At 40.7% G+C, this 12,927-nt stretch overlaps 1 protein-coding gene across 4 annotated transcripts; it reads left to right on the top strand.

The window, feature by feature from the left end:
* The first annotated feature begins 590 nt into the window (after positions 1 to 590).
* On the top strand, positions 591 to 12,133 carry mapre2 (microtubule-associated protein, RP/EB family, member 2). Of its 4 annotated transcripts, none has more exons than XM_079172817.1 (7): positions 591 to 644; positions 5,355 to 6,746; positions 7,356 to 7,501; positions 7,606 to 7,822; positions 8,094 to 8,242; positions 9,394 to 9,552; positions 10,735 to 12,133. In XM_079172817.1, the coding sequence occupies exons 2-7, from the start codon at positions 6,626 to 6,628 to the stop codon at positions 10,831 to 10,833; spliced, it is 891 nt and encodes a 296-aa protein (XP_079028943.1). In that variant the 5' UTR covers positions 591 to 644; positions 5,355 to 6,625; the 3' UTR covers positions 10,834 to 12,133. The 4 variants fall into 4 exon arrangements, with proteins under 4 accessions (XP_079028943.1, XP_079028944.1, XP_079028941.1 ...); XM_079172818.1 differs by having other exon boundaries at positions 613 to 644; positions 6,619 to 6,746; XM_079172815.1 differs by lacking the exon at positions 591 to 644 and adding an exon at positions 4,598 to 4,873 and having other exon boundaries at positions 6,619 to 6,746.
* Positions 12,134 to 12,927: the final 794 nt, after the last annotated feature.

Here is a 12,927-nt window from a genome sequence, read left to right on the forward strand (position 1 = left end):
TGTCAATTATAAAATGTCCACAACTAATAAAGGTATAGTAAAAATGTCCATCACAAATTAAAAAGGACCAAAATCCTCAGATATTCAATTTTAAGTTACATAAAATACAAACAAGAAGCACATTTGAGAAGCTGGAACTAGATGCTACATTATTATTATTATTATTATTAGTAGTAGTAGTAGTAGGAGTAGTAGTAGTAGTAGTATTTTTGCTAAATTAAACCACAAACAATAAGTCGACGAAGTAAATATATTCTCATTTTATTTGAAAATAAAATAATTTTACATTTTAAAACAATGGTGGATTGAGTCAACATGTCAGCCTTGTGTTCAATAAATATTTGGTTGTTTTAAAAATATTTGCGTTTCTGTGGGAAAAGTGACGTGACACGAAGCGACAGGACGGAAAGCTGTTGGACGTTCCGAATGATCAACGCATCAAGACGTGATTGGTCAAACTTACGACAGAGGTCTCTAGCGGACCAATCAGCTTCGACACCGATGACGCGCTGTCCAATCAACAGCCCTCTTTCAGCTCATCGCCTCGTGAGAATGGGCGTTTGAGAGGGTGGGGTGACTCAGCCGGAAAAAGGAGCATTTTTAAACACCTTTTGTAAACCTGCGGAACGGAGTTAAGCTAACTGGTAAGTCTAATTTTGCTTTCGCCGAACAATTCCAAATTATTTTGATTTGACTCGTCCAATAATGGCGTTTAAATGTTTAAAAGCGGAGCGTGTTTACGTGTGTGTCGGTGGTTTGTACGCTGACGTTAACGTCATATGTCTGCTGTCACTATTCTGAAGTGTTGAGTTAGCTTCATTCACCAGCTGCAGCTAACTTAGCTGCCTCGTTACGTAGCTAGTTGCTTTGAAACCTCACAAATTAGCATATATGTCCCATGTTTCCCCCACTTTAAGCTGTTTCTGAGCGTTGGTGTGCACAGGGGACATAAGAAGAAGAAGAAGAAGAGGGTGACGACCATGCGTGGACCTCCTTAATCTTTTGTCTGGGGTTCAAATTAGCTCTTTTTTTTCTATTGACAAAATCAAACTTTTGCTTACACTCATGTTGTATTTAATTGAATGGCTTAAGGATACCAATGATCAAAGATCAGTGCTCCCTCCTTCTCTGGTCCTCACCCTCCTTGTCCACATTTTTGTGGTTAGGTATGAGGTTCCCCTAAAAATGTTTGCACACACAAGTCTGGCTCTGTAAACCCTCATCTCTTTGTTAAGAATATTCTGCACCCTTTGATATTACTCTTTAGATACCTATTACAGATGAACCTGCTTAACCCGCAAATCAGGATATAACAATGACTTCCTTGCTATTATTTGAATGTTGAGGGTTGGGTCTGATGGGTGGAGCCTCTCCATCCCTCACACACACACACTCACTCACACACACACACACACACACACACTGTGGAGATATGAATGTAGAGAGCGACCACAGCTCTGCTTTTCCTCCAGTGGAATGAGTTTATGCACAGCGGCTCAATGATTTATTGTCTCTTAACATACAGCAGTAACAGAGACTGCAAAGCAAGCCACGTGTACATGCAAGCAAAACAAAGCAGCTGTTATAGCTGGATTATTTCTAGTCTTTTACCCACTTCAACACTTCAACACCCTCAATCGACTCACACAACGTTGGGCATTTGTGGTGTGTCTACAGCTTAAGTTTCAGGTCAACAGTCTTGAGACATTTGAGGCCACGTTCAGACGGACATCATCACAGCGTGAATAAAACGCTGCACCCTAATTTATTTCCGACACATTGGTTGTCCGGCAAAAAAGGTGGAAACTACCAGTAACTTGCTGCAACGTCGTCTGGCAATGCAACTGTGTGGGCCAGTTAAATATGTTGAAGCGCACATTCCCGGCAGATTACTTTTTCACCGTTTGTAAAATCCTTCCTCGTAGTGTTTTGGTATTAAATAGGCCTTTTACATTCACGACTCTATAACCCAAGCTGGACTTGGACCGTATTCATCGTCTCACTAGTACCAGGAGTCTGAAAGGCCGGGAGTACATTATTATTATTATTATTATTAAAGTACTTTATATCTGACAGATATGTCCTTTGTTTATCTTTTGTTGTTGTTTTTAAGAGCACCAAGGAAGACAACCCCTCTGCAGGTGAATCACAAACAGGCCCAGAGGGGATGCGCCGCTTTCGTTATGGTCCAATATTTACATATTTAATTGGTCTTCACAGTCTGAATGTTTATTTTAAACAAGACACGCATGCTTCACCTCTGTGGTGACACCTAAAGGCCTGTCAGACTGGCAAGTGTCACATTTACTTCAATGACAGCCTTGCGAACCTTAGCTTTGGCAAGTTGCTGTGTTTCATTCTTCTTCTTCTTCTTCTGCTGTTTGATGACACAAAGCGGACCTCTGTGCTCACTGTTCTGTGATTTGTAATGAGACCGATGCGCTGCAGTTGTCACTTCCAGTCCCAAAGAGCCTTTCAGCGTTGCTGTATCAGAAATGTAACTCTGCATGCTTTTGGCTCTTCGTGGAGGCATTTCTAGTGTCCACAGTTTGGTCATTTCATGAGATTAGCACTTGGTTGTGCCTTGTGTTTGGTTCTGTAATAGTTTATGTAAAGAGTAAAGTAAAGACCTGTTGGAGGCAGGGGATCCTGAAAATGTATCCTTCCAGAATAACCACTCGAGATGCATATCCTGTATTTCTACCACTGCCTTGATTTAGCTTGAATGCACATTTTAGTACAAAGGTGAAGTATTGCAGTCACAGTCAAAGAGGCAATCCGTGGCACATGCATCCTCTTTGCAGTCATGTGACTTTTAAAAGCTCCGGTGTGATTACTTTAAGCTGAATAACTGAGACTGATGATGTAAATTACGGCCATAATTTCACAGAGAAACACTGTTGGAATTTGAAAAAGGCAACTTCATAAAGCTGCCGCTGAAGTAAGAAGATTGAAAATCCCGTTGAAGTAGGTGATGTGAAAATTGGTTTAACTGTTAAAATAAGACGTGGATCTCAATATTGTTGGTTAACATTATTCAGACTTTATTTGTTGGACTTTTGTCTTTATTTAGTCAGATTTATCTGAGATCAAGAGTCGGTCGGTTCTGTGTAAAAGTTTGATTTGTAGGTTTAGATGTGACCTCATAGCTGGCCTGATGGTGGCACCAGAGGAGCTGTTTTGAGCGAGCACACTGACCCAGTGTTGCATCAAACATCCCTCACCCAACTTCAAAAGCAGTTTGAAATATTATTCACCATTTTGACAGATAATGTAGCTGCTGGCACTGCAGTTGGAGGTGGAAGTGTACACTGTAGAATCAAACCTTTGTTGATGAGTCCTGTTACAGGGTTTTAAAAGATGCTTCCTTTCCACTGAGGCAGGGCTTCCATGATTTCTTTTGGACTGAGGGTTGTGCAAGATCATTCGTTTGTATTGGTTTCTGTGTTTTATATTTTATATAAAAATGTAAAGGATTGTAATGGTAATGTGACCTTTCAGATAACGCAATGAAACACGTAGGAAAAAAAAATCAAGGCAGTAAAACAAGGTTAGAGTATCATAAAGACCGTGTGATTGGCTGGACATAGTTCTTCTTCATGCATAATATTCCTGCGGTTGTATTGGCTCAGTGCTGCTGTGATGGAGCTTTGTCACGTGATCAGTTGTTCCATCGTGCCCGTTGACCTGCTCGTCCACATACCGTCGCCTCTTATCACTGATTACTAACCATGTTCAGATATTTGAATAGTAGGGGTGTAATGATCACGTTTTCAATTTTAAATACTCAAAAGTAGGTTGTAGTACTTTTTTTTAATTTTTTAATTTTTAAAAAAAAATGTAGCACATGTATTGAATTTAGATCTTTGTATGAATCATACAGCGTATTGTTACCCTGGATGTTTAAACTCGTACACATTTTATAAATCAGTCGATTAATCAGTTTGTTGGTCGACAGAAAATATAACTGACAGAAATTTGGAAATGTATTCATTATTAATCGCTTTGGGACATGAGCATTTTTCACTATTTCATGACATTTTATAATAAAAAAGTGATGATAATCAGGATTAATAAGGATTATTTTCATTATCGATTGATCTACTTCTTATTTTATTATTAAAATGCCCCTCAGACTCTTTGTCCGACCAGCACTCTAGAACCCAGTTATCTATCATTAAAAAAAACAATAATATTCAAAACCAATAATATTCAAAACAATATATATATATATATTTTAATATTAATTATTGGTAATCCAAACATTTTTTCCACACCGCCTCACACCATGTGTTGCGTCATCATTTCATCAGCACCACTTCGATCTATTAGGATAAAAACATCTGTTTGGGTGTGTTTGCAATCGTCACGTGACGAGGTGAAACATGGCGGGCTGCAATAATCGCACTCATTCTTCCCAGTTGATTGAATCTCGTCTCTCGATCGTTTCGATGATCTGCAGCTTCAAAAGCCACATGCATTGATCGTTGCACGCGGCTGATCGATGTAAATTTCGGTGTGTGCTGAAATAGCCCACCCCGTCAGTCACGTGGTACAGGGTGCAGCTACGTCATCGGAGCTTTAGGTTTGTGGAGAATAAGCAGACAGAACGAGACCCGGAGGCGCGGCTCTCTCTCTCTCTCTTTTAGCGTTTTGCATCGTTCCTGTTGTAGTTTTTGTGTGTGTGTGTGTGTGTTTCCTAGCCAGAGAGAGAACAGAGTATCTGTTCAACATTTTTTAGAGACACCCAAATGCCCGGTCCCACCCAAGCCCTTTCCCCAAATGGAGAGAATAACAACGACATCGTCCCGGACAACGGAACCAACATCATTCCTTACAGGAAAAATACTGTGCGAGGAGAGCGCGCCTACAGGTAAATCTGTGCAATGATCCGCATAATATATATCTCTATCTCTCTATATATAATATATATCATGAAAGGACACACACTGCTGCAGACAGAGAGCTGCATTCCGGCCTGGTCCTCCTCCTCCGCGTCGCGTGTTTCTTGCTTTGCACCCATCCAGATCCGTCTTCCCCGGGTTGTCTCTCCTGTCTTTTTAGCTCTCGGCGTAAATCCCCCTGTTTTTTTGTTTTTTTTTAAGTTGGCTTAAACCCGCCTTCTGGTTGGTGTGCACACATAGCGGCCCAAAAATAAAGCAGGGCCCCCGGAGCAATGTTGTCATGCGTTGTGGTGCGTAATGGCACCGGTAGGTTTAGGAGCAGCGGATCGTTCAATGACAGGAATACACAAACTGCTCGTGGATCCTCATCGTGACATGACACTTCTCAGCTACCTGATAATCCCTCATATTACGATATATATTTATACGTGTGTGTGTGTATGTGTTTAGGCTGGTGCTTTAATGTGCAGGACCTGCTGCACAACCCTGATCCACCACTCCACACCCTGTTTGAATCCAGCCCTCAGCCCAGCCCCGGCTATCCCTGCCCGGCTAACAAAGCATGCTAGCAGCGCATACATCCGCTTTGTTGACATGAGATCGGCCCCGGTTTCCTCCCCTCGCTTCCCGGAGGATCGCTCAAACCGGAGGAGTCCGTTGCTGCGATCGATAGCCCGACTTTAACGGCCAGGAGTTTATTATTACCCTGCATATGTAGCCCGGTAGTCGGCTCGTGGTGGTGATGATTTAGCATGATGTGTGACACCATATCAGTCGCTGCCATAAACCAATGGAGAGGGGTGTGTTTTAATGCAGCTGCCCTCTTTTTAAATGTAATGGTTGTGCAGCAGTGTTCATTTCTGTTTTGGGAATTAAAGATGATTCCAGACTTGATTCATGTTTAAGATAAATATTACTGAGTACTACTTTATCTTATATATGTGCTAAAGTACAGACTGTAGTGTGCATGTACATTCGGTTACACAATGTGCTTTAAAGGACTGACTTCCACAAACATACGCTGTGTGTTTGCAATGCATTAAAAAGATTAAGACACACTGCATGTTGTCAGGTAAACTGCAAACAAGATTAATAATTAAATTGTCTGAGCAGGATCAATTGAATTGCTTATATTTGTTAAATAATGGGTTGAGATGCACCTCAGTGGTCTTTAATTACTTTGCTGGTCAGATAAACCCAACGTGTGAGAGTTCACACGTTTTATGCATTCATCCATTGTGCTGTGGCCATGCGGTGCAACTGCTTAATCTGTAGCTTTAAGGATCAAAGTTTGAGATCCTTCCAGGATGCTTTTTATTTATATTTTTGATGCTTTCTTTGTATACGAGCCTGAATATCCTCAGTGTAAATGGGACATGTGCCTTCAAAGCAAGAATGTAAAATTACATCTTTCTAATTCAGGCTTTCTGTTCAGCATGCAGGTAAAATCAGATTAAAGGATCCCAGGCACAAATTCAAAGATGGCCGACAAGGTCTTACGCAAACTCGGTGTTAATACAGCAAATGTGTACCGCCGTAACGGTGTGTTGTCACTGTGCACCATAAGTTTAGAGACTCTTTAGATCAGCCTGTGTCGCAAGAAATGCAGGAAACTAGAGCTGCAATTAGACGACCGGCAGAGAATTCATCAGAAAAGCTCTATTCTAGATGCGTTGCTTTTGTTTTTAAGTGTTGCTGTTTTTCTCTGTTGCAGTTGGGGGATGGCGGTCAACGTATATTCTACCTCAATAACCCAGGAGACTATGAGCAGGCATGACATCACGGCCTGGGTTAACGATCTCGTCTCTCTAAACTATACGAAGGTGGAGCAGCTCTCCTCAGGTGAGAACGGAAGCAAACACTCCTCTCTACTTGTTCCCTCTGTGGCAAAGAAGCCGTTTGAGTTGGGAAGTGTGTTTTTAGGAGATTACATCTTCGCCTGTAGAGCACCGGGGGGGGGGGGGGGTAAATTTAATTCTGTGTAAGCTGGCAGTTAAAGCAGCCTGTGGAAACATGCTCTCCCCTCTCTGGCTGAGACTTGTCTATAAATACACTTGCAGCTTGCCGTGTTGCCGTGTTCCCCGGCTGTAACCAAGTAATCCAATTTCTAAGCTACTTGTTTGATGTGGATTACCTGTGTGTGCTCTCTAGTTGGGTTTATGTGAGTTATCTGATGGCTGACACACTGCCAGGTTGAGTTGGTGCCCTCTCTGTAACATGGATACCGATCTAACAAGGCGTCGGTTAATATTAGCCACGTTACCAAGTATCTGCATTAATAGTTATCTTTTTAAGGAAACCGGGTCAATGATCTGCACTCCCTCTTTCTTATATTCCAGTGGATTTCTGTCGTGCAAAGTCATGTTAAATCCTGTCCTATATCTCTGCTCTAGTCTTCTACTTTTCAAGCGAGGGATTATGCACTCCACTAACATTTTGTTCCGTCTTTAGGAGCTGCGTATTGCCAGTTCATGGATCTGCTCTTCCCGGGCTGCATCAGTCTTAAGAAGGTCAAGTTTCAAGCTAAATTGGAGCACGAGTACATTCATAATTTCAAACTGTTGCAGGCGTCCTTCAAACGGATGAATGTGGACAAGGTGAGTCCCTTAACCGTACTTTAATCTGGTTCAGGGTATCTGAAATTTCATTTTAAACTGCATGAATTTATATTTGTATTCTCTTTTTCCCCCACTCAATTCAGATTATTCCTGTAGAGAAACTGGTTAAAGGCAGGTTTCAGGACAATCTCGATTTCATCCAGTGGTTTAAGAAGTTCTTTGATGCCAATTACGACGGTAAAGAGTACGACCCGGTTACAGCCAGACAGGGTCAGGATGCCATCCCCCCCCCCGACCCCGGTGAGCAGATCTTCAACCTGCCAAAGAAGTCCCACCATGCAGCCAGCTCCCCTACCGCAGGTACGCTTCAACATGAAGGCTGTGCTAGATGCAAACATCTCTTTTGCTTTCCAAAACTATGTGAAATGTTTGGAGACACAAGGAAATGTTTTCACATTGATGTACCAGAGCCGTGGTATTATTTTCACATCAACAGCTCAAGTGATTATTGAATTCTTTCAATCTCAGAAAACACACAAATTGTGTACTTTCCTTGTGGGAGAATAACTTAAGTTGGTGTAACGTTGCCAGTCGTCCGTCCCTGAGTAATAAACCTTATGTCTGGTCGTAGGAGCGTCACGGTCGAGCTCTACGACCCCCAAGATCTCAACACCGACATCCAGACCTTCGTCAGCCAAAAAGATCCCCGCTATCACGACACCGATTCCTGCCAAAGGGGAGAAGGAACTGGAAGCACAGGTCACACATCTTACCGAGCAGGTATGTTTAGGAAACGCTCAATTCTGACCACCAAACTCTGTATTTACTTCACATTTCTACACTGACTGTGTTCACTTGTAAACTGTAAACTGCACTGACGGTGGAATGGCTGCAGATAATGATTCTTTGGATTATTCAATTAATCGTTTTATCTTTAAAGTGTACGAAAATAGTCAAAAAAGCCCGTTGCCTGATGACATGACGTCGTCAAACTCTCCAAAACACAAATACATTCAGTTCAAAATAATCAAAAAAGGCGTTGATTATTTTCCACTGATGGTTTCAGCTCTAGATGTCTGTGACAGAGAGGAAGTGTGATTTCAGAGAAGAGACAAGAGAACTGCAACTAAACATTATTAACTGAACAACATTTCTGAACACGTTCACTCTTTGATACTCTTGCACAAAAGGAAATGCAGCAACGTGTAGAATCCTGATTCATTTGAAGTAGCCGGGTTATTAGTCTCTTATACCAAAGACTTCTGCAGCTTTTCAAGCCTTCACAACAACGACAGCAGCGTCTCTAAAAACATGTTGATTGATGCAGACCGAGCCACGTAGATAAAGGCTGCAATAGCTGCCTACCGTGCTTTTAAATATTTACTCAAAGTGGGCAAATAATAGTTTTTTTTACTTTTTATTGATCCGTGTCAAAGTCTTGTTTAAATCCACTGCGATGTAATGGTAGAAAAATACGACATGCAAAAGAACGACGTCTAAATAAGTGTATTTTGCACTGAACACGACGGAGTAGATGTAAGATGTAGAGCTGCACTTACACAGTCCAGTGAAACGGAAGCCGTGTAGAGATCCAACATGTTTCTGCAAACGTCGTTCTGAAAGTGAGCTGGAACTTGATTATGTGGTCAGCAGAATACCGCAAAGGATTGAATTTCAAATGAACCGAATGAAGAGACATTGTGGTAGTTTTAATTTGACAACTGACTAAACGGATCAATAGATTATCTGAACAATGAGTAGATCAAGACTACTCTGTGACTCATGCTTTAGATAACGACAACATCTGTTTGTCAAGTTGATTTTTTTGTGCTTATCTGTTGCCTTTTTGTCTTTAACCAAAGTCCATTGTGTGTTTTTCTATGTTTTGATGTTGATGCTAAACACAGTGTTGTGAATTCTCCGTCCTGTAGATGAACACATTAAAGTCGGCACTGGAAGGCGTGGAGAAGGAGAGGGACTACTACTTCAGCAAGCTGCGAGAGGTGGAGCTGCTGTGCCAGGATCAGGGAGAAGAAAGCGCCCTGTTTGTGGATCGGCTAATGGAGGTCCTGTACGCTTCAGACGAACAGGTCAGTCCGGGACCCTCCTTCGATCCGAGCAGGATTTGGGACAGTTGGAGGCTGTTTTGTTTCTTGTCTGAGATAAAATGTTCCCTCTGGAACTTATTGATCATTTTAAAGAGATTCAGTCTTCAGCGCTTCAGTCTTAGTGGGTAATCACATTTGTTTGTTTTGAAGCTTGAGCTACGATTGGCCCCAAAGAAATCATGCCTGTCATTAAGTAAACCTGCCTGACCCGAGTCTGAACCAAGGCAGCAGTCTTGGGCCCAAATATAAATATTTTACAAACTACTACAAGCTTAATTAAAGGAGCATTGTGTAGGATTCAGCAGGATTTATTGGCAGAAATTGAATATTCTATCTATGAAGGTGTTAGCGGAGTGTGTTCAGTTGGTTAGAATCCTACACACTCTTCCTGTAACTCACCTGAAACGCCGTTTCATATCGCGTCATAGTTCATACTGCAGCTGCCCTTACAAAGTATGAACTGCTGCATGCAGTGTGCATACAACTGGAACATACTGCTTCTTCATTGCACCTTGCTCTGTCATCAGTCTGCGATCTCTCAGTAGCTCACTCAATGTGACGTATCTTTTACTGCGCTGAGGATTGTGGGTCAGAACACCCAGAAAGTCACGCTGGCTTGCTCACTGCAAAATGTAACCAGATGCAGTGGTGCATCCTGGGATTTTTTTTTGTCATTCCTACCATGAATTGGGGCATACTAAATCTCTTTCTGGCATACTAAATACTGCGGTATTATGGGTATTGGAACGCACATTGAGTCTTTGCAGCCGGTAACAGACAGTTGTGACATGATCTGTGACGTAAGCCTTTTAATACCAAATGTTCAGCACAGCACAAAAACTGTCATATTTTTTATATATATATATATATATATATATATACACACGCACACACACGCATATATATTTTAAATAAAGGTTGTGTAACAATTCTCATTAATGAGGAGTCTGTGATTTGACAGTGACAGGTTAATGATGATGGCACCAAATTAAAAACAGAATAGTTAATAACTAAACACATAGGGCCTACCTTCATAGTTGGTGAGAACGTTGGTGAGAACCTGGGAGGATTTTGAGACCTTACAGCTGGGTTGGGGCAGAGAATCACAGCTCTACGTGGAGCATACTTCATTTGTATTAATTAGTATTTATCTATTTTTTTTAGGAGGGAGCAGAGCTGGCTGAGGGCGACGGACAGGAAGTGGACCAGGAAGCCCACGAGGAGGCGCCAGATGATCAGCAGGAGGAGCAGGATGAATACTGACCGCCCTCGCTGCAGTTACAACCCTCTTTTTAAATATGTGAGAACTGTTACAGGATTTTAATTTTTTCCTCATGGTTTATTTTTTTTTTTTGTTCTCTCTCCAAGACTGAGCACATGAAGCAACCTCCTGAATAGAAGCACCGTCACAGTTCTTTTTTTATTATTGTTATATTTTTTTGTATCCCTCTGCTCACTGTTCGATGTTTTTTGTGACTTTTGGTGAAACTGCTGCGGAGGGTTTGTGGAGACGACCTCCTCCAGCAGAACAAGCTCAGACCATCACAGAAGTTTCTAAAGGACTGTGTGTGTGTGTGTGTGTCTGCGTGTGTCTGCCTGCGTGCGTGCGTGCGTGTGTGGAAATACAAATCCTACAGTAGACGTGATGAACCGCTGAAGTTTAGACGGGTAACTGTTACCTGCCAGTGCAAGTGTTAACTTCCCAGCTTCTTTTCCTTTTTTATTTTTTTTTATTTTGCATATCAACAATAATAATCACGAGAATGCAATAAGCAAAGCCCTGAAAGGGCTCGTAGTAGCTCTTATTTAACCTCCTTCTCATGCGTTGCACTGACATTTGACTCTGTTTTGGACAATCTGTCCATAGACCCTCACCATATTTATTATTATTATTATTATTATTATTATTATTATTATTAAGCCTTAGGAATAGTGCGAGATTCTGCATTGCATCCTCATGAAGGAGGACAATACAGTCAGTGAATTGTGAATACGATGTCGTATAAAGCCAAGTTCTGACTGTTTCACTGTCCTCTCAAATTTTCAAGATAATCAACAATGTGTTGTTCACGGTTAACTCGGTATGCCATAAACGTAGGGAAGAAGAAACGTTATTGTGGACTAGTTTTAATTATGATGCAGCATTTTAAAGTTTTTAACCTCAGCTGAAACTTGTGGTCTGTTCAGATTTCAGATGTTTTTTTTAAACCACAGGTCTTAGGGAGTCGGTTCACTGATATATTCCAGTTAGTACATCCAGTATACCCTTTCTTAATATTGCATTTACTAATATTGAACTGGGCAGTGCACCATAATGCTTTAGTTATATATTATTGTGTAAATGAAAAAGAATGTAAACATGTACTGTCAATAATTAATGAATGGTAAATGTTTTTTGTTTTTTTTCACGTCCCACTCATTATGCATTCCCCAAAAAACGTGTTGCATGTTTGCATTTTATTTGTGAATAACTTGACCTGCTTTTTACATATTTAATAAAAAAAACCTAGTATGTTAAGTGAGCTTTTTGTATGTTTAACCTGCTATTTGGAAGATGTTGAGATTCGGATGGATTTGCTGTAATAAAATTACGTTTCGAGTCCCCGGGAGTGTTGTTGTGTCACTCCAACAGCAGCGACCAGCCCTGACCACAATTATAAGAACTAAGTTATCTGCTGCAGGTGAGGTGAGTTTAGATTCTATTTTTAAATTTAGGTAAATCCTTCATTAATTGGGTTGTGGCGTTATATAGTGACCAGTTGTGGGATTAACAATAATTATATTGCTAATTATTTGCCTTTTTAATTCAAAGGAGTAAACCAAGGCCTTTTGTCACCATATTTATTTATATTTGGAAGTAATTAACATCAATGTGAGGTCTAATGTAACAGAGCGTTCAGTAACCATTTAAATGCAGGACTTTCTTGTACGACTGCTGAAATGAAGTTACAGGCCATTATTTTGCAATTGTGAAAGAATCCAGATCTTTATGTTGGAATATAAATATACTTAAAGTACCAAAAGTAGAAGCAGTCAAAAGGGCAGAATGGCCATTTCCAGAATAATATACATAATATTACTAGCTAATAATAAACTGGTACAGGTAGAGCTAATTTAAAGTACTTTATATACTGCTGGTAACCTAATCCATAATAATACCTCATAATTTATTAGTTGATGGATAGATGGATACTTTAAAAATCCCACAAGGGGAAATGTTTTCACTACAGCACCATTTATGGTACAGATAAATCAAATAACAGTAAAAAATATAAAAATTTAAATGCACAATATATACAATGAAACTAACACACGTGGAAATACTCAAGTGAAGTACAAGTACTTCAAAATTGTACG

The sequence above is a fragment of the Pholis gunnellus genome (assembly GCF_910591455.1).
Source record: "Pholis gunnellus genome assembly, chromosome: 14".
NCBI lineage: Eukaryota > Metazoa > Chordata > Actinopteri > Perciformes > Pholidae > Pholis > Pholis gunnellus.

Coding starts and splice junctions, on each gene's coding strand:
- mapre2 (XM_079172815.1), top strand. CDS start 4,752: ATGCCCGGTCCCACCCAAGCCCTTTCCCCAAATGGAGAGAATAACAAC. Junction 6,747..7,355: donor GGTGGAGCAGCTCTCCTCAG/GTGAGAACGGAA, acceptor TTCCGTCTTTAG/GAGCTGCGTATTGCCAGTTC. Junction 8,243..9,393: donor TCACACATCTTACCGAGCAG/GTATGTTTAGGA, acceptor TCCGTCCTGTAG/ATGAACACATTAAAGTCGGC.